At 37.4% G+C, this 24,880-nt stretch overlaps 3 protein-coding genes and 1 pseudogene across 7 annotated transcripts in view; 1 reads left to right on the top strand and 3 right to left on the bottom strand.

Moving 5' to 3' along the window:
- The window catches only part of LOC132121622 (LLGL scribble cell polarity complex component 2-like), a 38,417-nt gene extending 32,547 nt beyond the window's left edge, over window positions 1-5,870 (bottom strand). For both annotated transcript variants that reach the window (XM_059531213.1, XM_059531212.1), the window contains exon 1: window positions 5,645-5,870. The gene's annotated coding sequence lies outside the window, so the exon portion shown is untranslated. The remainder of the gene's footprint in view (window positions 1-5,644) is intronic.
- A 453-nt stretch (window positions 5,871-6,323) lies between these two features.
- Window positions 6,324-12,150, bottom strand: LOC132121093 (galactokinase-like; annotated as a pseudogene).
- A 3,232-nt stretch (window positions 12,151-15,382) lies between these two features.
- LOC132121623 (twinkle mtDNA helicase-like) lies at window positions 15,383-20,257 on the bottom strand. Of its 4 annotated transcripts, none has more exons than XM_059531216.1 (6): window positions 20,127-20,257; window positions 18,197-19,587; window positions 17,844-18,084; window positions 17,536-17,643; window positions 16,259-16,400; window positions 15,383-16,118 (listed from the first exon to the last, which is right to left on the bottom strand). In XM_059531216.1, the coding sequence occupies exons 2-6, from the start codon at window positions 19,557-19,559 to the stop codon at window positions 15,771-15,773; spliced, it is 2,202 nt and encodes a 733-aa protein (XP_059387199.1). In that variant the 5' UTR covers window positions 19,560-19,587; window positions 20,127-20,257; the 3' UTR covers window positions 15,383-15,770. The 4 variants fall into 4 exon arrangements, with proteins under 4 accessions (XP_059387199.1, XP_059387201.1, XP_059387200.1 ...); XM_059531218.1 differs by having other exon boundaries at window positions 18,197-19,350; window positions 20,127-20,240; XM_059531217.1 differs by having other exon boundaries at window positions 18,197-19,350; window positions 20,083-20,240.
- Window positions 20,258-20,389: 132 nt separating this feature from the next.
- LOC132121624 (large ribosomal subunit protein mL43-like) lies at window positions 20,390-21,823 on the top strand. The gene is made up of 3 exons (XM_059531219.1): window positions 20,390-20,671; window positions 21,108-21,214; window positions 21,339-21,823. Exons 1-3 carry the CDS (start codon window positions 20,541-20,543, stop codon window positions 21,545-21,547), a joined length of 447 nt encoding a protein of 148 aa, XP_059387202.1. The 5' UTR covers window positions 20,390-20,540; the 3' UTR covers window positions 21,548-21,823.
- The last annotated feature ends 3,057 nt before the right edge of the window (window positions 21,824-24,880 follow it).

Raw genomic sequence — 24,880 nt, forward strand, 5'->3', positions numbered from 1 at the left:
CTCTTCCTCTCTGTGAAAATGTAAAAATAAGATCTTGTCTATAACTACGGGGTGTGTCCTGCCACAGGATGTCAGTCCCCAGACTTAAGCCTTTCCTGTCTTCTCTAAGAAGGGCCATGAAGTGTAAAAACCACATTTATACCCAAACATCTCAAAGTGATACATCAGACTGGTAACCAACTTGAGGCAATTGATACAGGACATTTGCTGCTCCAGTGTAAAGTCCGGTAAAAGCTAAATACAGAGTGGCACCACACCTACAAATGACTTCTATAAACAGTCATCATCTATCTGCAGCTCTTCATTAACTGATGGCAACAAGTTCAATTTCCCTGAACTTCAGAGACATAAAATATGAAACAGCAGACATGCGAATGAGCAAGAACATTATCATTCTTATAAAACCGAGGCCTAAATAGTTAGTTCAGCCAAAAATGAAAATTAAGCCATAAATTACTCACCCTGAAGTCATCCCAGTTGTACATGACTTTCTTCTTTCAGACACATTTAGTTATTTAAAAAATTGTCTTTGATCTTTCAAGCCGTTTGATGCAACTTAAAAGGTTGCACTCCACTGGTTCATGATTAAAAAAAAAACATGTGACATGACATACAGCCAAGTATGGTGACCCATACTCGGAATTCGTGCTCTGCTTTTAACCCATCCAAAGTGCACACACACAGAGCAGTGATAACACACACACTGTGAACACACACCCGGAGCAGTGGGCAGCCATTTATGCTGCGGCGCCCGGGGAGCAGTTGGGGCTTCAGTGCCTTGCTCAAGGGCACCTAAGTCGTGGTATTGAAGGTGGAGAGAGAACTGTACATGCACTCCCCCCCACCTACAATTCCTGCCGGCCCGAGACTTGAACTCACAACCTTTTGATTGCGAGTCCAACTCTCTAACCATTAGGCCATGACTAAAAAGTGCATCCATTGAAAAAAAGGGTCTCAAACAGCTCCGGGTGGTGAACAAAGTCCTTTTCATTCCGTTCCGTTTTTGTAAGAAAAATATGCATATTCAAAATGTAATTATCACTTTAATCTTACTTGCTCTCAGAGTTGTAAACGAATCAGTTCTGGGAGAATGACGTTTGTCACATTTGTTCATGATAGAAAAGGAAGCAAAAACGGCTTAAAAGATCAAAGACAATTTTTAAAATAACTAAATTTGTCTGAAAGTAGAAAGTCATATACACCTAGAATGACTTCAGGGTAAGTAATTTATGGCTTAATTTTCCATTTTGGCTGAATTATTCCTTTAACTTTGAAACAAACAGCTGTCAAACAAGGCACAGCTAATACCTAATGTTCAAAAACTCTGGGTGGGCTAATTTTATTAAAAAAAAATCATGCTGACCCCAAAGTTTTGAATGATAGTGTATTTTTAAGTCTTTTGGCAACAACTTAAGACTGCTAGACTAAAAGTGTGGATTTTTTTTTCCTGGACATTGTGTTTTACAAAAACATCCTTCTCTGACACGTATTTCAGGTCAATCCTTGTGTCAACACAAGCATGACAGGTTTGAAAGTTTGAAACCAAGTCTGGTTTTTCACAATTTTAAATGTGTTTTCTGAGATCTTTGCATTGGCTCTGCAGCCACTGAACGAAATGACCCAAGATTAATTACAGATGACGTCAACCATTCATAATCTCGCTATTGTCTATGGCACAACTGTTAGCCGAAATTGGTAAAAATATGCTTAGTACATTAACTATGAAGGCTTATGACTCAAGTTTAGTTGCTTTACAGACCAGAGAAACATTGACATCAGGAACATGGCTGTGTGTGAAGCAACATGAGAGTATGAAAGGCGGAGGCTTCGATTCTCAACCTGTCAGACCGGTGGGACAGCCTTCCACCAATCTATGCCAAGGACAACCAATTCCCCAGTCCTTACCAAAGCACTTCAACTTTACACTCAAAGCCAGGTGCGACACTATAGTCTCATTTCTAAAACTGAAAAATAATTATTCTGACCAATGGATTCTAGCAAATATCCACACCTTTTAACTTAACCGGTTCTTTATTATCTGATCTACTGATAATACAACTATTTGTGGGGTCTCATAATAGTATTTGCTGGTCAAGTAACTTAGTTTAACGATTAAACAGAGCCCAAAACAGAAATTAAAGTGATCTTTTGAGCATTTAGAAACTATTTAGCATAAAATACAAGTGTCTGTGTGTGTGCGTGTGTGTGTGTGTGTGTGTGTGTGTATATATGCTGTCAAATGATTAATTGCATCCAAAATAAAAGCTTTCTTTACATAATATCTGTGTGTGTACTGTGTATATTTATTATGTATATATAAATACACACACATACAGCATATATTTTGAAAATATTTACATGTATTTACATGTACATATTTATATTCATAAAATCTATAATATATAAATGTTTTTAATATATATACTTTTAACATATTTATTAAATATACATGCATGTGTATATTTATATATACTTAATAAATATATACACGTTATCAAAGACATATCGTTATCAGAGATATATGGGTGATTCTTTAATTGGAGATACATTTGAAGTCCGAAGCCATTTATTTTTAACAGCTTTACCAAAATTTTACTCCAAAAACACATTTTTATTTTTTTAAATTCTTTTTAAGAGTCACAAAATGTTAGAGTGTAAAACTAGAAAATATTTTATTTTAAAAGCTATTTCATGATGTTGAAAGTCATGATATCATACTGTCCTTAGTGGGTGGTACTTTTTTCAAACAAGGGTAAAATATGCATTAAACATGTTTTAAATTACAAATTTCAGGTTGGGGTTTTAATTATTTTTGTTTATAAATTATTATTGGTGACAGTTTCCAAATGATGCTAAATTAATTTGTTTATAAAAGTAACTTTTATTGTTGAAAAATACCAATCCACAAATCCTGTGTCAATTCTGTTACTACATGTTATTGTCTCTTTAAATTATGCTTATCTGTCGCATCAGTATCCTAAGCAACGCAAGATGATGTCACTTCCCTTTTGGTATTAAACTCTGAAGAACTAGGAGGTATGTGTTTTGTTCTCTCTGAAGCCATGTAATCTTACAGGCACTTGCACCAAGAGTTCTTATATAATATGTCAAAACTGTTTCAACAATCTCATAGGGAAAGCAAAGTTCAAAGCTATTAACAAAAGCAGGTATTAAAAGTTTTTAAAATCATCTTTAGTATCAGGCCATGTGCTCTTAGCCTTTATGCTAGCATGTGGTGCTATTAGTAAAAAATGCTAAAAATGTCAACTCTGTTATTGTCAATTCTGTTACCAAGGTACGGTAACAGAATTGACCAATGTCCATCTCTTGGTTTTCACACTGCCCCTGCCTTGGTTACAATCACACAATGATGCAAACAGACACAAAAAGGCATAATGGGTGTTTATAGCCACACACACACACACACACACACAGAAACGCAGAGCGGACGCATTAGCTAACAGTGGGAAAGATGTGCCAAATGCACAAAAACTTTTTCAAGCATTGGTGGATGCACCATCATCCAGTGAAGCTGTTCTACATTGAAGAACATGCCATTATCGCAATGGAGGTGATGCCAAAGTCACTTCCTGTCGTACCCTTCACCATAAAAATCCACCAAGTGGTCACGGTCTTCCCATATCAGCTAATTTACCGGGATGTGAGTTGCTCCTGTTCCACTCAGCAAAAGTTGGTGTGCCAGTGCCACCAAACAAAGACATTCAAGTTCCCTGCTGATCCTCTCACATTAAATGGAAAGCAGAGAGTTGGATAAGAGAGAGCCGTTGGAGAAGAGAGAGCCGTTGGAGAAGAGAGAGCCGTTGGAGAAGAGAGAGCCATTGGAGAAGAGAGAGCCGTTGGAGAAGAGAGAGCCGTTGGAGAAGAGAGAGCCGCTGGAGAAGAGAGAGCTGTTGAAGAGAGAGATGAAGACCAACAGACAGACATACACTGGGAGAGCCAGGATGTGGTTGGACAATGGTGTGTCCTCACATATGACCATAATATCTATCCTGGTACCATCCTGGAGGTCAATGAGACTCATGTGAGGGTCAAGTGCATGCACCAAATAGGAAAAAATAGATTCTTTTGGCCTGGTCATGAAGATGTTCATTGGTACCCACATGAGGACATCCTCAGATTAATTTCACCTCCGACCAAGGTTGCGACACGGCATGTAGAGATCCAGAGGGATATCCCTTACGAAAAATAACCATGATTTTATTATAGTAAAACTGTAGTAACCCATGGTTTTTTGGCATGTTGACTACCATTTGTATAACCACAGATTTACTACAAATACCATGGTTAAACTACGGTTAATATAGCAAAACCATGGTTAATTTGTGGTTACCATGGTTAAACTATAGTAACCATGGTTTTTTGGTTTTATTTGTAGTAAAACCATGGTTAATTTTCGTAAGGGATCTGGTCGAGTATTTCTCAAGAACTCAGCAGTTATTTTCTTGTTATAGGCATGTTCTGGTTGGTTTGGGTCAATTCTGTTACCCCCGTCAATTCTGTTGCCAGATGTGTCAATTCTGTTTTTAGTCTTTCATCTTGAATATTAATGAGATAATACATTGAAATATCAAACTACTTAATATTGTTATTTTTATATTGTGCAAGAGTAAGATATATGTTATAGTTTTATCTCTACCCTGTAATGTTCAAGTAATTTGATAAAAAAACAAGTGCACCCTTTGGATAATCCACTATTGCCTGGGGGTGAATCTAATTTTGAAGTTGTATAAATATGACATTTAATATCTGTTTTAAAGGCCTGAATAAAAGGACTACATGACAAATGAAACTAAAAAGATTTATCTTTTTTTGATGTACTGTTACTTCTATATATTTGGTTGTTCGTCCGTAACAGAATTGACGAGAAAAACTATGAACAGGTGATATTTTGATAAAATAGAGAAAATAATAAACTATCTGTATTTGTATAGCACTGTCTTTAAAGTGTTTTCAAGGTAATTCTTAAACAATGGTTCTGTATGACAACCTTTTTTTTTTTTTATTGAAATGCAAAATGTATCTCCAATTATAGAATCACCCATATATATATATATATATATATATATATATATATATATATATATATATATATATATATATCGGCTAAAATGCTAGTAGATTAAGTTTGACATTTTAGTCTCCATCTGGACTCGCACAGTTGAAAGTATGCGGTAGTATGTTGACAGTACTGGACAGATATCTGCTACAGCAGCTGATCGGAGTGACCAGAAACTAACAATACATTCTCTGTTCAGACCGGTGGAGTTTGATGATAGAGCGGACAACAGTGGAGAACATGGTCACAACTAGGTGTTAGTTTCGTTTTAGACTGAACGTTATTCATTAGTTAACCTGCCAATACTCAAAATGCAAAAGAAGGGAGGAAACAACTGCCAGCAGACAGCTTGTACCCCATTAAAAAACATATGTTAAGTTCATACAGAGCTGTAAGTTAAGTCAAAACTTCTTGAGCTTCCTAGCTAGACAGCATTTGTAGGCATTATATTAATATTTGCTTGCTCGCTATATAGACATCTCAGTACGTTTTGAGACACATCTTTAGAGCCGGTGAGTGGAAACACCTGTGGCCGGGCAGCAGTCGACAGGCCCGGGCAGGACTCACCTGATTCACCGCGGCCCGATGTCCCGGCACTGTCCACGATTCAAGCGGGTTTGCGCAATTATCATGAGGTGAAGAGGAAAACACCAGCAGGCGGTGAAGAAGAGCAAGCTCGAATTGAGTTTACCTCGCTTTCGAGGTCTGTGTATGGACTTAGTGGTTGAGGATTATCAGTGAAGTGTTTCCTGCTGCTCTTACTGCTCCTCCCTGAACAAACGCCTTCCGGGACAGTTCAGCGCGCGGCCAGCAGGGGGCGCGCACACTACAGAACTCATTAGAGATACACATCATACTTGTTATGCCGTCTTAAAATGTAAATAAAATAATGTATTACATTCACGAGAGTCTAATGAAAATTACACTGAAAATAAAGTTAAATAAAAAAAAATCATAAAATGATTTAAAATGATTAATGTCGCAAAACGTTCAAAACATTTTGAGCTTTCATTATTATTAATTTCATTTTTTATTTTTATTTTGGAAATGTCATTATTTATATGAAGTACACACGTCATTGCTAAACTAATGTTATACTTATGCTTACTGTACATTCACTCTTCATCTTCACATTATTAATATTAATAAGTACATTATTTATACATGTACTTGATATGGATAAGCTATGTTTATTGTATGCAAACATTATAAGCATTATTAAGTCAATAAAAGCAAACACAACTCCTTTGTTACATAAATTCTTTTTATTGAAAATATTACTCATTGTGGGAATTGGGCTTCGCAGTGCAAGATTGTACAAAATGCACATATATATATATATATATTCTGTTTAGTTATAAAAATTTAGATCCCAGTAAATTTCAAGTAATTTGAAATCACTGGTTTAGCACTGATTTTTTTTTTTTTAAATCACAGACTGAGAGCATGAGCTCCTTCTGATGGGGTAGTTATGAAGAAGGTTGGAGATCCATGATATTTTTTCTGTAAGGGAACAGAAACGTATTAATATCATGACTTGAATTCTGAATGTCTAATATATGTTAATTTAGATAATATCATGGAAAATACAAGTGCAGGTACTGAGTTACAAATTCTGAAGAAATAATAATATTTCTAAAACATCCAGAATGCTCAGTCAGTTCAGACACATCTTTGGATGAATTGCCATACACAGATGCACAGAGGATGTTAAACTTGTAAAAACCTGAATGTGCTCGACTGCTCTCTCCGTGGCATGAGCCTGAAGCAAAGTAACTGTGCATCCACCGAACCCTCCCCCCGTCATCCGACTCCCAAACACTCCATCCACCTCCAATGCTGCCGCCACCAGCTCATCCAATTCTGGACAGCTGACCTCGTAATTATCCCTAAAACAAACAATATTAACCCCAGACAAAGAATACATAATTAAAATCCATTTAACTGACAGTTAACCCCACCTATTTAATAAATGGGTTAAGCAAATAACAATTCAGGCACTGAAAAGCTCTTCTAATCCTGGAATGTTTAAAAGGAGTTGACTTCTGTAAGACTTCCAACATGATAATCTTGCTTCGATTATAGATGTTTACCTAAGAGAATTGAGGCTCTCCACCATCAGCCTCCCAAACTCTTTGTAATCCCCTCTCTTCAGTGCCTTGGCAGCTTGCGCTGTGCGCTCAATCTCCTCGATCACATGACGTGCCCGACGGTATGTCACACCCTCCAATCGATCCTTGGCAGCTAGGAATAAATTAAGTGTATTTATAATGAAATTACCTCGATTAAAGACTTAAATTATGGTATCCGCTTAAAATCTTTCTGTTCCTCTTACCCTCCAAATCTTGCAAAGTAGCCTCTCTTAGACTTTTCTTGCCCAAAAGGGCTGCTGCCTCCTCACATTGTTTTCGTCTGGTAGGATACTCGCTTCCTGTGAGTGAATGTCTAACATTGGAATTAGTGATCAGGATTACAAGTCCAGGGTCAGCCAAAGGGACACCAGTGGCCTCCAAAGATCTAAAAAGTTAACATTTAACATTATAAAAACATTTTTGTCAGCCTTTTTTGCGCATACAAATTAGTATAATTGATTAATTCTAATGGGATAGAAGAATTTGAATTGGCAAATCTACTTACCTACAGTCAATGAGCAAAGCGTGGCCCTATTTACCCAAAACGGACACAAACTGGTCCATGATGCCACAGGGCACAGCAGCATGAGTGTGTTCAGCCTGCTGACAGGCCACTGCCTTCGCTACCTGATCCCCATCATCTGTGGACGGCCAGAAAACATTAGAAGGTTAGTTCTTGGATTTGAAGATTCTTTTTGAAGTCCATGAAACTACACAAAATTACAATTTGAAAGAGCTGTTTTCCATTTTAATATACTTTAAAATGTAATTTTCAGAAGCCAGTGCAATAGTCTTCAATGTCACATGACTCTTCAGAAATTGTTTTGCTGCTAATATTTTCATGGAAACTGTGATACATTTTTTAAAAAGATTCTTTGATTAATAGAGAATTTAAAAAAAATATTGGACCTTTTATTTATTTACATCTTTTGTAACATTATAAATGCCTTTACTGTCATTTTTCATCGATTCAGTGCATTCTTGCTCAATAAAAGTATTAATTTCCTCTAAAAAAAATCTTACTGACCCCAAATGTTTGAACAGTAGTGTAACTGAATAGAATTAAAAATTAAAAACAATAATACAAAAAAAACAAAAAACAAAAATATAAACATATTATTCACAGATTACCAAATAAGTAAGCAATTTAGTTTTACAGTATATGCATTTAAAGAACTCCTTATTGCTGTTCCATTAGTACTTTTACTTGGTACTTTTATTTTTAAAGTAAGCTATTTTCTGTGAATGTGTGAGACTACAGATTCATTAACCAATATAGATAAATAACTAGAAGAATAACAAAGTGCAGTATAACTATTTACACTACAAACCACTTTGTTTATTATTAGGACAATACATTGAATTATTATTATAAGAAATACCAGTTTGCAATGTCAAGTAGCATAACAGGTTTTTTGGACAGCTAAAAAAAGCTGGAAGTCAATGACACCAGAAGCCTTGCACATTCGAGTTACAAATGGCTGTGCTCCTCCTTTTATTAAAAATAAGGTGGATAGGGGTATCAAAAAAAGACCAAGACCATTTAAAATGAGTGTGACAGACAGAAGGAGTTCCTTCCTGGACACAACTGCTACAGGAATGTGTACACAGCCTTCAAGTGAAGCTGAGCTGGACAGTCCACCTCCTAGTGGCACACTACTGGCTATTACAGCTCTGAAGCCAGGGATGGGCCGTGCTGTAAAAAAACAGAAGCTTTGGCCATTTGTGAAAGCTAATACATGCATGAGATTTATATGTACTCCATTCAAAGTATATTTTCAATCTATATTTACTTTTAGAGTAAGAAGACTTCAAGAAATCGGCTGAAATTAGAAATTGAAGAAATTCTTCAAGAATCGGCTGAAAACACATCTCTTCCATCTTTATTTGACCCTCTAACTTTAACACTCACTATTCTAATTCTATTCTTAAAAAAAATCTACCTACCTTTCTAATCTTTTTGTATTCTATTTTCTTTTCATTTATTATGCAATTGTATGTGTGTGTGTGTGTATGTGTAAAGATCTCTAACACTAGCTTGCTCTATTCTTTTTTTTTTATTCTATCGGTTATTTTTATTTTTTTATTTATTTTTATTATTTAAAATCCCATACTACGTGTACTGTGTTAACCTAACTGAGACTTGTTGTAGCACTTATATATCATTGCTCTTTTTGTTGTTTTTGATTGCTTCCACTGTCCTCATCTGTAAGTCGCTTTGGATAAAAGCGTCTGCTAAATGAATAAATGTAAATATAAATGTAAATGTAAGACAGTGTACTTTCTCAGGAACTATTCTGTATGTTTTGCAAGTTAAGTTAATGGAAACACTGCATTAAAAAGTTATTCCAAAGACAAGTTCTCGGCATGGGTCCCTAGGGTCACATTTCGTGCTAGAGACTAAGTGTACACTTCCTCATTACTTCCCTTTTTTGCCAGATAGACAAAAATGATGGCAAAAGATTACCTCTGTAGTGCTGTACAACTCCCTTTACATAATTGGCCCAGTTTGGATGCCCTCTTAAAAGTGGGGTCAGTTCATTTGGGAGATCAAAGTGGACCACCCTGGGCTCATCAGCAGCTTCAGTCTGAGTTACAACACAGCACTTCTGGCCAGAAGTTTTGCTGCCCACTATAACGGTCACCATCGGCAGGGCCTGCAATCATTCAAACTAGGGTGACCACCTGCTAATAAGCCCAAGGGGGGACAAGGGGTACGTTTCTGAGGGACAATGTGGGACACCCCATGGGCAGACTCACTGATAGTGGTTTACCCATTTCTAGCACATACCACCTTACATGGTATATTAATAATGCCCTATTCCCCTAAACATGTGTAATTGCTGATGTATGCTCATGACAGAATTGACAGATGCACTTCCACTTACGATTTACTTTAGCTACTTTAGCTATTTGTAGTTGCTCAACACCACAGGAAAAGTAAAAAAAAAAAAAAGTCTAACATCACAACTCAAGGGAAGGGAATTCACTCATTCACTAATCCCATATAGTGTATGGCAGTTGAGTTTACTAGGAAGGAGTGAATAAATAAATAAGTGAACGGATTCGGACAGTGACGTATAACCTACACTGCGCGTGATACTTGGAGCTGTTGCAAAAACATTGCCATGTGTACTTTTATATTACATCTACCTAATTTTAGAAAATAATACTAATAGCAATAATACTCAAAATTACTTTATATTGCAGTTATACATACCTCCCGCGTCAGCTTTGTGGTTTCATCGATAGTAGCCTATATAGTAATAATATATGTATTTTGTAATGCTTTTATGTTCATAATCATTAATTGCTATTAAAATAACGTACTGAGAACAAAAATAAACATACATAAACGTTCATAATTATGTATTTATTACTTTTAGTATCTTGACACTTGCTCAAGCAGCGTTTTGAGCTCAGATAAGATGGTTGTTGAGCGTCCACAGTCGACTGTTAATTTTACATCGGAATACACTACCTGTTATTAACGGAAAAATGTCAATTATCCACCAAATTATCATTTTTGTAAGTTAACAACGATGCCACCTCAGTAAATTAGTCAAATAGTAAACTGAGTTATTGCCTACATAACATATTTTAATATAAATAATGTAGGAAAAACGTTAAAACAGAAATAATAACCTCATCTCTCATTCAAACTCGCTCGCTCCCGCTCTCGCAGTAGGCTAGCGTGCTGAACTGTCAAGTAATGTTCGTTTGGCTGCCTGGGGCTCGAGGATATAGAGCCATCAACTTTTTTTGAACAAGCATTGATTTTGCGTGACACAGTCTCAATTTGCGGGACGCATGAATTCGGCTTCAAACGCTGTGCGCGCACGCGCTACGCGGGACGGGTGGTCACCCTAATTCAAACAAACATTAGTCAGTGCATTATTGCAGTGTGTTTTGATTTGAGAAGAAAATCTGCTTGTTCATTTCATTAATTCCCATTTATAAGGAGAGATGGAAGTGTGTAACTTGGCAACGTCTGCAATCTACTATCTATAATAGAAAATATAATATATATAATTGAAGTAACATTGGGTCACTTTGCATTAGTGCTGGTAAGGTTGATTCATTTACAGGAATTGGTTCTTTCAAATGGTTTAAATCAAATTACTGAATAATAATGGCTAATAATAATGCAGCTTACAGTATATTATGTCATGACATAATAACTCCATCAAAAGTTTATAAAGCATGTATTATAAAGCATACGTGAATATGTGATACATTTTAGCCCCAGAGTACTTTTTTTTGTTCAGTTTTTTACTTTCATGATTCATAAAATCGTTTATGACATAATTATAATTTTCCTTTACACCATAGAATACTAAAATTAATTTACTTATTAATTCAATCTCCTGACTGAAAAAAGTTTAATGTGTCAATAAAATACTACCCGTTTTGTAAATCGTTTCAAGAATGATTCATTTCTAAGAGTCGATTCAAAAGATTGATTCGTTCGCTACTTTACGTCAAAAAAATTACATATGTTACAACATATCTATACCTTTTTTTTTTTTTACAAGTGTTTACCAACACTTGCTGACTAATCGGATTTAATAATGTCAAAAAGTGTCATTACCATTGGGAGAACAAATCCTTCATTAGAATCTGTGTGTTCTCCGATTAAATTCACACGTCCAGGAGCGCAAACTGCAACATGTGCATCATCTCCGTCAAATGTTTCCCGGTACACACGACAAGCTTCAGAAACCAAATCTGCAACATTTTTAATTGGACAAATGTTGGCCATTTTTGAGCAATTTTGCAGTTAACGTTACTTCACAAAAATTATAAATTATAAATGTAATTATAATTGTTGTCAGATTTCCGAAAGATGAGGCAATACAGCTTAGAGCAAATAATTTATAGCGATCAATGAATAAAAGTTGAATAAATTATCTTTAATCCACGGAGTTTTTGTAAAGGAACAGAAACATCTCAGTTACGTATGTAACCACGGTTCCCTTAATAGGGAACGAGATGCTGCGGTGACGTCACCGTATGGGAACACCTCTCGGTGTGACGAATGTCTGAAGCCCTATACCTTCCCGCCAATCCTATTGGCCAAATAGCGATTGGCACCGCCCCACGCATGCGTACTCATCGTACACCTGAGTGCCGCACCCTATTTCGCTCAGATTTCATGAACTGAAGAAGAACGCTATCAAAATATGGAACGGCCGGGGCAAACTCTTAAGGGCAAAGCGAGTCCGCACGCCTCATAGGTTAAAGATATTGCCTTCACCAGCCAATGGGACATGCGTTGCTTTGTGACAGCATGGCCTCTATTCTTGTGTCCGAAACAGACAAACAGATGGTCAGACTCACGCCATGGGGCTGTTCGATCAACATAAGTCTTCAGTGCTCTGACAGGGCAAAGACTCAGATCTCCTGACCCAGCCTCTGCAGAGGCTAAAGCCTCCAAGACCACTTATTGAAAGTTAAAAGGGTTCGAAGCGACCTTAGGGACATAATTAGGCCTCGGTTGCAGCAATACTTTCACAGAGCCTGGTGCAAAATCCATGCACGAGGGCGAAACAGAAAGAGCCTGTAAATCCCCATCTCTCTTGAGGGAGGATAAAGCCACAAGAAGAACTGTCTTTAAAGTCAGGATTTTATCCAGTATAGTTTCCAAGGGCTCAAACGGATGCCCTGATAAACCTTGCAATGGATAAATCCCATGAAGGAACTCGCACGGGCGGAAAAGGCTCAGCCGTCGTGCACCCTGTATAAAACGAGAGACCAGCGGATGACGGCCCACTGAAGCACCATCTATATATACGTGGTTAGCTGAAATGGCTGACACGTAAACTTTCAGAGTGGCTGGCGTTACTCCATCAGAGAAACGGTCTTGAAGGAACTCCAGTACTGAAGCCACTGGGCAGTAAACCGGATCCAGATTACGAATTCCACACCAGGCCGTAAACAGTTTCCATTTGAAAACATATAAGCGTCTCGTAGAAGCTGCCCTAGAATTCATTATAGTCTCTGTGGTTTCAACAGAAAGACCGGAAAGACCAGAAAGACCATATTAACTCACTCCTCTCAGAGGCCATGCCCACAGCTTCCATAGATCTGGCCTTGGGTGCCAAATCATTCCCTGTGCTTGCGATAGTAAGTCCTGTCTGAGGGGAATCTCCCATGGAGAGCCCGCTAACAGACTGACCAGATCCGCAAACCACGGCTGTGTGGGCCACCACGGAGCCACCAGCAGCAGCTGTTCCACTCTGTCCAGTCGTATCCTGGATAACACCGCTGGAATTAGACGAATCGGGGGAAAAGCATACAAGCTGGTTCTGGGCCAATTGTGAGCTAACGCATCCAAGCCTAGGGGCGATGGAGGGCATAGGGAGAACCACAGCGGGCAATGCGTCATGCTTGATGCAAATAAGTCCACTCTTGCTTATCCAAATATTTGCCATAAAAGGCTCACTGTTTGGCGTTGCAAACCCCATTCCCCCTGTTCCAGAGTCTGTCTGGATAGCAAATCTGGACAACGGGGTGAAATGTTCCGGCTTTCGTCCACCACTGAAATGGGCGCATATGAAGTAAGCCCAGACGGATTACAGGGGATGCCACTGCCATTAGACCTAAAAGTCTGAGGCACAACCTCACCGTCACTGTGCGACCTACTTTGAAGTGACGCATGCATGACGCGAGAGACTGAGTGCGCGGGACAGATAGTCTTGCTGTCATCGCGCGAGAGTCCAAGTCTATTCCCAGAAAGGTTATCCAAGGTTATTGGGGCGTACATGAGAGAAGATTTGTCCTTTTCTTTGATGTCGGCGAAATTAAGCCAGAGATGGCGCTCAACCGTTATCAATCCAGCCATAGAACGGCCCACTGCTCGAGCAGTATGTTTGGTAGCCCCTAGCGCCAAATCCGTTGCTCGCCGCAGCTCTTTCACAGCCTCGGGTGTCATACCCTCCCCCTCGTCAAGTTCCTTTAAGAGCTCTGCTTGGTAGGCCTGGAGGACCGCCATAGAGTGGAGCGATGCGGCCGCCTGGCCTGCAGCCATGTAGGATTTCCCGACGAGGCTGGACGTGACTCGACACGCCTTAGAAGGAAGAAGGAGACGAGACTTCCATGGCGGGGCCGAATTAGGCACGAGATGTTCGGCGAGAGTCTCTTCCACCGGAGGCATCGCTGCATAGCCGAAATCCGCAGCCGCAGCGTTAGTAATGCGCACAGAGTAAGGCTGTTTCCAGGACCTCGAAACCTCCTGGTGGAGGTCCGGGAAAAAAGGCAAGGGCCTTCGGGTGCCAAGCGCTATTTTGCCAATAGGATTGGCGGGATGGTATAGGGCTTCAGACATTCGTCACACCGAGAGGTGTTCCCATACGGTGACGTCACCGCAGCATCGAAGTGACCTATGAAAGGGAACCAGCAATTCAGGCTCAGATACTTCCTACATACAAGGTTCCTGATCCATACACGTGTCTCATCACGCGGCAGTGCGTCAAAGTCCTGCTCAAACCTAGTAATGATAAACAAGGCAAATAACAATGAGACGTCATTAAAAACTCGTTTTACGTATCGAATTATAATAAAGTTCATAGACATACAAAAAAAAAAAAATTAGGTTATATATTTTATCAAATAACATTGTCCGAAAAAGTATTGTCTGAGAGCGTTATTTTAAAACATAAATATGTTAGAAGAGCCCATTTTAATGTTTTCAAAACATGCATTTGCAAATAAAACATTTAATTTTAGTTATTGTATTACACTTTCAGATTAAACTTTGGCAATCGTATTTTCACAAAAGTTTATTCATAAATTACTTATTTACTATACATATAGCACTTAAAATACTATACTTATTCATTAATAGTCTTTATTGTTAGATAATTATTGAGTTCCAGTCAATTGATTTTCTGTAATTTCCTGTACACACACACACACACTTTTAAACTATTTGGGGTAACTAAATTGCATCTAACAATCCTGTCAAATACAAACCCAGTGTAAATCACAAATGCTAGAATAAATTATTTTAATCTGATGACTTAATTTTTCATGCTGTTTTTGATTATGGATGAAATGTATTAAATTACCATTCATTTAAGTATATTTAAGCAGACAATTTCAATAGTTTCAAAACATAAAATAAATTCAACTGTCAGAAATCAAAATACACACATCATAAGGAAGCAGAAGATACAAATCCTACAAAACATTTTATTAAAAGTTTTCACAGCCTCCTTTAAATAGCTTTTTTGACACCTTTCTCCAACAGTAATAATGACAATCCCTAACCCTAACGGAAACAGATCACATGTAATTTTTGGACACAATCTATTAAATGTATTTGCATTGATGAAATGTATGGCATCTCTTTAAATGCCCTATATTTAAGCCTTCTTTAAATCATCAAATACTTGTACATATTTTTAGTGAATAAAAAACATAAGTGGATATACAAAACATTGCATTCAGCTCCCTTGCAAGAAGAAAACGCTTAACATGAACATTAATTAATTTACTCAGTAGTAAAAATGCAGCATTACATTTTCATGTATTCATGTACAAATAATGAATTCCTTGAGCTACTGATTATTTGCTTCTCCATCTGTGGTATCTTTTAATGTTGCTGACCTCTTAACTGTCTTTGCGGTCTTTGCTTTGGCAGGCTTGAGAGCTTTCTCACTTTTTTCTTTGAGTTCAGTCTCCTCTATTTCCTCTGTGCTGTTATTCTTGTCCACTTTCACCATACGAAGCTTCTGTTTTCCCTTCACAGGCGCAGAGAAAGTAAGCGAGGCTTTATTAAATTCTAAAGGAAAGATCCCCACGTCCCCATCGAAGCGGTTCTTGGCCACCTGAAGGGACCTACGGCCTGGACACGTCACCAACTTCTTCTCCTGAAGGATGAGCACGTTATCTGCCTCCTGACTGGCCTGATATGGGGAAAGTGATACATTAGACTTCTTACAGATGCATACATTAGATTTTCTTATCGATAGAAACTAAACATGTACATGTAAAAATGTGTATCACAAGTCTGCAGCTGAGGAAGTCACAGTCTGTATCTACCAACCTTGGCTGTGCCAAAGATGGATGCTGTCTGCAGTTCTTTATCATCCTCTTCTTTCCGAGGGTGGATGATTAAAGTCACATGACAGCAGCTGTTTGTGGCAAACTTCCTGAAGGCTCCAATGATGTGGTCTTGCACTGCAAACCTGAGGAATAAAAAGACATTTGGTTATCAAGTTCTCTCTCTTTCTCTCTCTATATGGATAAGATCACTTTTTAAAGTGCCCCTATTATGCCATTTCAAATATTGCCTTTCATGCAGTGTGGAATGCAGCTGTATGTGAATGTAAACGATTTGCAAAGTTGTAAAGCTGAGAGTGCACAATAAATAAACTTACTGACACCCAAAAGAAAGTATTGACAGCTTAAACAAGTTGTCAGTAATTTGAATCCCACTTCTGTAATGGCTACACATCACGGGGAAACATATTTGCAAACGCCCTCAAACACTGTAGCTTTTTAGTGTGGTTAACATCACATCAAGAAGACCCCGTGTCCTGTGCTGTGAAATTAAATTTGTTTTAATATCGGTTGCAAAGAATCAGTGGTTAAAATTCACAGCAGTACAACCCCAATCTTTTGTGAGTGTGTGTTCTCATCATTTTACTGATGACTGCTTCTCTAATCTTATTTTAATGTGGGATTCACAAATTGCTCGCTCTTGAAATATGGTTCAGTACTCAGTTTATTTGGACCAGCTTGCTCCACTGAATCACAACCTGTTAGTATGATAAATAATAGAGGTTTATATTTTCTAGCAAGCATTCAAAATACAGATCTATGACAATGGCTGTATCGTTCACCAATACACAGTAGACCAATCACAACAGACTGGGCCAACTGACCAGTCAGAGCAGAGCAGGTCTATGGAAAGGAGGAGTTTTGAGAGACTGCATCTTAGAACTGCTTCAAACAAATCCTTTTGAGAATCGCTGGAAAATTAGGTGATATTAAATACATGTTATAAGAAAACGTTTTTTGACCTTGCATGCATGAAAACCTATTGTAGGAGACTCCCAAAACAATATTAGGAACCTTATGAAGGGCATAATAGGGGCACTTTAAGAAATCCTTCTGTAGAAATCTCTCTAACAAGAATAATAACGGAGTATTACTAGAAAAAATATTACTGACTACAGAATTTCCATGACCATTCAAGATTTTATAATTTGATACTTTTCCAAGCCTGGAAACCACGGTTTTGAATTTCTCCAATACTTCTAGCCTTTTCAGGACCACAGAAACTCTTAAATAAAGAGCATATTAAAATTGCTGCCTTACTTGTCCACAGACAGGTTCTCCTGGCCCATCATAAACTGCAGGTTATCAATGATCACATGACTGATGTCATACAGGTAAACAGCATGCTGCATGGTATCCAAAACATTCCTGTGCAAGGTGCAAATATTAAAGTCATTTGATTATTTTTTTAAAGCCTTACATAATTCACAGAAAAAAAAAAAAGAAAAGAAAAAAAATTCTCAGAAAAAGAAAAATCACAGTGCCATAGGACTGGCAATACAATATACAGTATATATTTACAATAAAACAATGTATTAGCTTTTATACAAGAAATGGCAATAATTTACTTGATGTTCTGCTGTCCATGGAAGGTCATAAAGTAGAGTGGCAGGTCCTCAAACTTGTCAGCCCACATGTCATATTGATCCAGGTTCTCCTCCAGCCTTTGCTTGGCAAACTGGGTCAGCATAATTTTGGCCAGGCGCACATTGTTGATTTCAAAGCTGCCCCATAATGTGTTGACACCCTGTATGCACAGATCTAGGGCAAACTCGCTGATGAAGGTGGTTTTTCCACTGCCCGTTGGACCTGCATACAAATACACAAATACTATACAAATACAAATACTTTTATTATTTAAGAGAAATAAATATATATATATATATATATATATATATATATAGAGCTATGTTGGCTGTACCTGTAAAAACTGTCAGTTCCCCTTTGCGATGACCTTTAAGTATACGATTAAGCTCAGGGAATCGAGACCAATGAATCCCAGCCACCTGCTCCACATTAACCAGTTCCCCATACACATCCTCTCTGAGCTGCTTGAAGGACACAATGGACTTGTGGGCAGCAGGGATTGAAGCCTTGACAATTCGTGCCAAGTTCCTGCCCTGGGCCAGTGCCTCACTGGGGCATGGCTGAAAGTCCCCTGGCCGGATAAGAGAAGAGCGTTTCAGTCCAAGCTTCCTGGAGAATATTTTTGAGGCTTCCCAGGAGCGCATATCTCCTCCCAGCCACAGTGTAACTTTCTTGAATTGCTCCAGATAAGGCAGGAGGATCGGAGGCAGACAGCTTACACCCCGTGGCAAGGCCAAAGATGGAAGACCAGTAGCCTGACTCACCGCCATGCTGTCTACCTCACGTCCCGTGAGCACAACCTCGCTGTCCTTTCTTCCAATCAAAGACAGGCCGAAGAGGTTGTGGTAGTTGGAGATTTTTGGAATCGTCGCTTCGGTGTAGACCACACGTCCGTCACCTTTCATGGCAGCAGAAAGCAATTTAACACCCCGGAGACATGAGTCACGTCCACTAAACCAGGGGAACACCAAACTCTTTGTGGGCTTGAAGAACCTCACACCAAATCTCTTCAGTGTGGGGTTGGTGAGTTTACCAATCTGAAACATGGTTTTAATGAGCTGCACTTCCTCATCCAGGAGGTCGGAAAACGGCATAGAGCTGCTCCATATTCTTTGCACCTCCTTCATCTCCATCTCTCTTTCTTCTTGCTCCTCCATGCTCTCAGGAAACCCCAGCAGCACATTAGGGCTGATGGAGGTCTGACCTTCATTCAACATCACCTCAATGCAATCCTTGAGGTCCTCCCAGCTCCCCTCCACTAAAGTCTCCTTACACAGGAACTGTCCCGTGGTTTTATTGATGAACAGTGAGTAATTCTCTTTTCCAGACCCTTCAGGTGCTGGTTCCATAAAAATACTAGGTGCATGTAAGCAGCTGTAGCCATCATGGAAAGGGATATCTTTGGAACGGAGATACTGCTTGATATCAGTCACCGTGAGGTGCTGGGCAGGGAAATCAATGATTGACTTTGCATCTTTTCTTAATTTTCTGAATAAATAAAATGCAAAAGCAGGTCTTAAACTGTTTTCAGAACTATAGCAAGTTGGTGCCCTACAAGAACGCTGCAGGACTGGATGGAGGCAGGGCTGGTAAAATGATAGATATCTCAAGGGTGGAAGATGAGAGGGTTTACAAGGAATACAGCCCGCTCCCTGCAAGAGACAGCCTGTGCCCCTGAGAAACCTGCTCCTCCACATTTAACCGTTAATTCAGGACATTACAGACCTGCAATGACCACAGATCATTTGCACAATTACAATATGCTGTTTAAAAAAATGTGACAGAAATTTATTTACCTGTTACATTTTCTGTTATATTACGGTTTAAAAAAATATGACTTCAATATTTAAAAATGTCAATTACAATATATTAAGATGTACTGCATAACAGAAATACTTGTCTAACATTAACAGAGTCATCAATCATTAATAGATTATATAATGTATAACAGGTCATTAGTAGATCAAATAGTTGCAAATGTAATTTATCATTTATATATTTTTTAATATTAGAATGTGCATGAACTACTAATGCATTATAATGCTTGCTACGGATTCATTAATGAAAGTTATTATAAAGCGTCACCAAAATATAACGGTATATTGTCTATGCATGACACTTTACATTATTACTCAACCATAAATGTACGTGTATCTATACAATTAATGAAACTACTGAAGAGAAACTATGCCAGAAAACATGTATAAGAAACATACATACCATAAACATTTGAAATTGCATATTGTACACATACATAAACTTACTGTTCTGTAAGAAGCGCGCCAAACTGTTATCATGTGTCCTACTCATAGACATGAGGTTCGCACTCCAAAATACTTCCGTGTGAAACACGAAACTCTCATCAAGACAGACTGTGTAGCCTAAATACGCAATAATCATATATTTATAAATAATTAAGATGCCTCGTATTCATATTTCCTGTAATAAAGTTGTTGGTAATTTTCTGATTGTTACAAAACTCTACTCGAACCAATCCTTATGTGCAGCTTTTATTTCTACTCGGACGATAATTTGTAACGTACATGACATTACACATGTCTTCTGCTTCGGCTGTCCTCTACATCTAATCACTCAAAGTGCTTGATATTACGCGAACCGATACTGACAGCAAGCAAAGAGTGAGTTGAACTGAATGTAGGACATCTGAAGAGTTGGCCATGACTGCTCGAGGAACACCGAGTCGTTTTTTACAGAGCGTTCTTCACAATGGAGTGGGTCGCTATGTTTGTCAGCTGAAGCGAATATCTCTGATCTTCTCGAAGAAAGGCCAGGGATCTTTAGGAGTCAGGTATGGGTTTACATCAACGGTGTTGACCATGTATAATAAAACACTATACTTTAAACACCATTCGAATATTCACTGTGTATGGAAACCCAGTAATGATTATCTGGTGTATTTTATTGCGTTAGTATGCCTGATATAATATAATGTAACATTGTAGATTATATAATACGCAATATTTTTCACAAAAATTGTAGTAAAATATGGGAATTTTAAAAAATATTTGTATTTATTTATTATTTGTAAAACCATTTTGTTTTGCAGGAGTTTTGAATGATACTCAATGCAGTTTATGTTCCAAATAGTGTGGGGTTATTTGAGTAGCGTGTTTCAGTGAGAGCATTTACATTATTATTTGTTTCATTGTAAATCACAAAATTTCATTGTAATTTAGTTTCATTGTAAATCACAAAATTCTAATGCGATACATATATTCCTCCAGGGATTTCATTGAAGAAGGTGTGGTCGACTTTGCTAAGAGTAGCCCAGGAACTGTGGTTTACATTTCCCCTCAGTCCTGCAGAATTACCAAAATAGTAGCTGAATATTGTAAGTCTGACCTTGTCGCTTCCTGCAGTTATCTACTAAATGTACAGTTTGTTATAAAAGTTATAACAAGTTATAAAATGCGTTAAATACCTGTGCGCTTACTGTCATTGTTTGATCTGTGCAGTGAACGGTAATGTGAAGGAGGAGACGGTCACCAACAAAACATCACAGGAAATTGCCGAACTTATAACCAAGCTGTCCAATCAATCAGGACTGGACATCATCCGTATTCGTAAACCCTTCCACACAGACAGTTCTAGTATCCAGGGCCAGTGGCACCCCTTCACTAATCGACCCCCCAGCATTGATCCAGTCGGCTCACAGACAAAATAAGGACTTTGCATAGTATTTATTATCTGACTGATGTTCTGACCTATTAGAGGAGCTGTTAATGTTTTAATTAATGTTTTCAGCAATTACCTGTTATTAGACTGTTCTGTTTGATTATGACAGATGTCACAGATCATCTGTGGCTTTATAAAGTTTATATAACAATGAAATTGTGCTTAAATAAGATTAATTGCTTTTCACATTTATGTTGGCCCCTTATAATGCTCATCCACTGAGAAATATAACATTTATTTGAGAAATAAAGTTTTGAAAATATGACACTGTATGCTCATATCAATCACTTGTTTTGACGTTAACTCCCCTGCACTTATAACTCCTAATATCTCAGAAAGCTATTCTTGACAGAATAAATTTGAACTATGCTATAGTACAGTTTTTATACTAAATTAAAACTCTTGAAAAAATGACTAGTGCAAGATTGTTAATTGAAATTAAAAAAATTAATTCACTGAAATAAAATACTGTAATATTTTTATTTCAGCTAGTGGAGTGCAAATTTTGTCAAGGCAATATTTCTAATTTTATAAAAATGTTCTTTTATGTACTAAAGGCAACTAAAACTGAAATAAAAATTAATAAGAACTACATGGACATATAGAAAAGACAAAAACACATTTATTAAAATATAAAATTATCAAAAAAAAATTAACTACAATAAAACCTCAATGATACAAAAAACCCACTGTATTTTATGTTTGTAAAAAAAATCTATTTATTGAGTAATTTTACAGGGTCATCATTACAATTGTCACAACTTGCAGCTATAGCACAGAACAGAAATTTTGGGTCAAAAAGCACAGGAAATATTGTTCCAAGGCTGTAACCACATATTTATAGTTTTATGGGTGACCAAATGTAATAATTTTAGAGTAAACCATTTAAAACCACTTTTTGACTAAGTATTAATCTGAATATTAGGGCAGAATATCTATCTTGGTTCCTGTCCTGTTGATTACAGCTGCTGAGAAACCGACATGCATTGTGCGTTTAATTTACAGTGACAACGACACAAAGCTTAAGGACACGCGAGAAAAACTTTTCTCACTCCCACACATCACTGGCAAAAAAAATCAGTAAACACAGTATGCCACAGACCGTGATCAGGCTGGGGGAGGGAACATTAGAATATGTTAGCTGTAATCAGTATCAACAGTTTTGCTACTTCTTTTAAAAAAAAAAAAAACTGCAAGCTAAACTCTGTAAACAAATGTTACTGACCACTATGAATGACACTCTATGGCTTCTTTCAAGCTAGATGTTTTCTTCTGGCCGTCACTCGAACAGCAAGATAGATCAGCAGAGTTTCTACAGAGATGAACGGTTTCTGGGTAGTAACATGGCAAGATAACCCGAGGTTGAGCATCTAATCAATGTAAGACATGTATTAATGAATCGATTCACAAGAGGTGAACCAGATGAGACTAGTGCTCCGATCACAACTCTTTCTTCCCAGTGAAAACTAGCTTGACCTATTATTTGGATTAAAGAAAGTTCTATATTCAGAGCTGTGCTGCTAAGTAATGGATACATGGGGGACATACCAACAGGCCTGATACAGATGGGATCTGGTTAAAATCCCCTACTGTGACAGTAAACTAGGTTCTGGTTAGTAACTGGTTTCTTTTTAGATGACTTGCATGCAAAATAACCTTCGGGATTCACAAGAAGATACAGATGCAGTAGCAATGATAATAAATACTTTAATAGATGTAAACATCAGATAACATTTTGTACGTGTAAGCTCTAAAATAGTGAAACAACATCTACACAAATACACACCATGACTGACATGTTAGCATAGCAAAAACTTTGGGAAAATATTAAGTGCAAGACTTTCTGTGTGATTATAAGGAAGGCAGTGGATACGCAATGTAATATTTCAATCATGATGAATCACAGTTTATTACTAGAAGTACACCATAGGCGTACAGCACTTAGTTAACATTAAATCAAAATTGTTTACTTTCTTAATACGTGTTAGTATTATGAACAATTCATCCGTGCACAATATTCCAAAGAAAAATGTTTATTTCTAATTGTTCATCACATTATAACTTTCTCCACTTGTGAATTAACATTTCAGCCTCTTGTGCTCATCAAGGATGCATTTATTTGATCAAAAATACTGTAAAAACAGGAATATTGAGAAATATTATTACAATTTCAAATAACATTTTATTTTAAAATGTAATTTATTCCTGTGACAGCAAAGCTACATTTTCAGCATCATTACTCCAGTTTTAAGTGTCACATGCTCATTCAGAAAGTAATCTGATTTGGTGCTCAAGGAACAATTCATAATATTGTCATAATTTGACAAAAATCATGTTGTTGTTGTTACAGAAATCTCTTGTAACATTTTATGTTTTTGATGTCACTTTTGAAGAATTAAATGCATAGGTTGACACTCATATGCAATAGAAATAAGTGGATGCAAAATAACACCTGAATGAAATAAAAAAGTGAGAGAAAGTGAAAAAAGAGATGGGCTGAAGCATACTGAGTCAATGATGGCAATTGTGATAGCTTCACGACTTCCTGGCCAAAACAAGCACATCATCTCTCTCCCTACTCTTTCTGCAGTTGTAAGAAAAGACTCAACATCTCTCTCTGCATCTTGATCGAGTCCTTGCTAAGCAGTGCTATTCCTGTCAGCAACACTGACAATCAGAGCAGCACAAGCTGGGAAAGCCACTAGGGAGAAACGACAAGAGCTGACTCAACACGTCTCTGTGTAACACTGTTGAGAAACCAGAACAAAACCAGGGTCACAATACACAAAGCAAAAATAACACATAAAGATGTATAGATATTAGGCTTGTCAGTTGAAATGTAATCAAATTAATTACAATATGCTGATTAATTAATCTAATTAATCTCAGTCAATATTTGAAATAGAAAACCCCTAATGTTAGGATCGGCTGGCATAATTGTGTTAAAATTTTTCATTAATATAGACTATTTTCAAAAAGAAATTAATACCTTCATTCAACAAGGACACATTAACTGTAAATACATTGTTACAAAAAATGCGAACTTTCTATTCATAAAAGAATCCTGCAAAAAATGTATTACGATTTCCACAAAGATATTATAAGCAACAACTGTCTTTAACATTGGTAAAAATAAGAAATGTTTCTTGAGTACCAAATCGGCATATCAGAATGAATTCTGAAGGGTCATGTGACACTGAAGACTGCTGACAATTCAGCTTTGCCGTCACAGGATAAATTACATTTTAGAAAATGGTTATTTTAAATGGTTATAGTATTTCACAATATTACTGTTTTTGTATTTCCATTAAATAAATGCAGC

The sequence above is a fragment of the Carassius carassius genome, chromosome 39 (assembly GCF_963082965.1).
Source record: "Carassius carassius chromosome 39, fCarCar2.1, whole genome shotgun sequence".
In the NCBI taxonomy this organism is placed as follows: domain Eukaryota; kingdom Metazoa; phylum Chordata; class Actinopteri; order Cypriniformes; family Cyprinidae; genus Carassius; species Carassius carassius.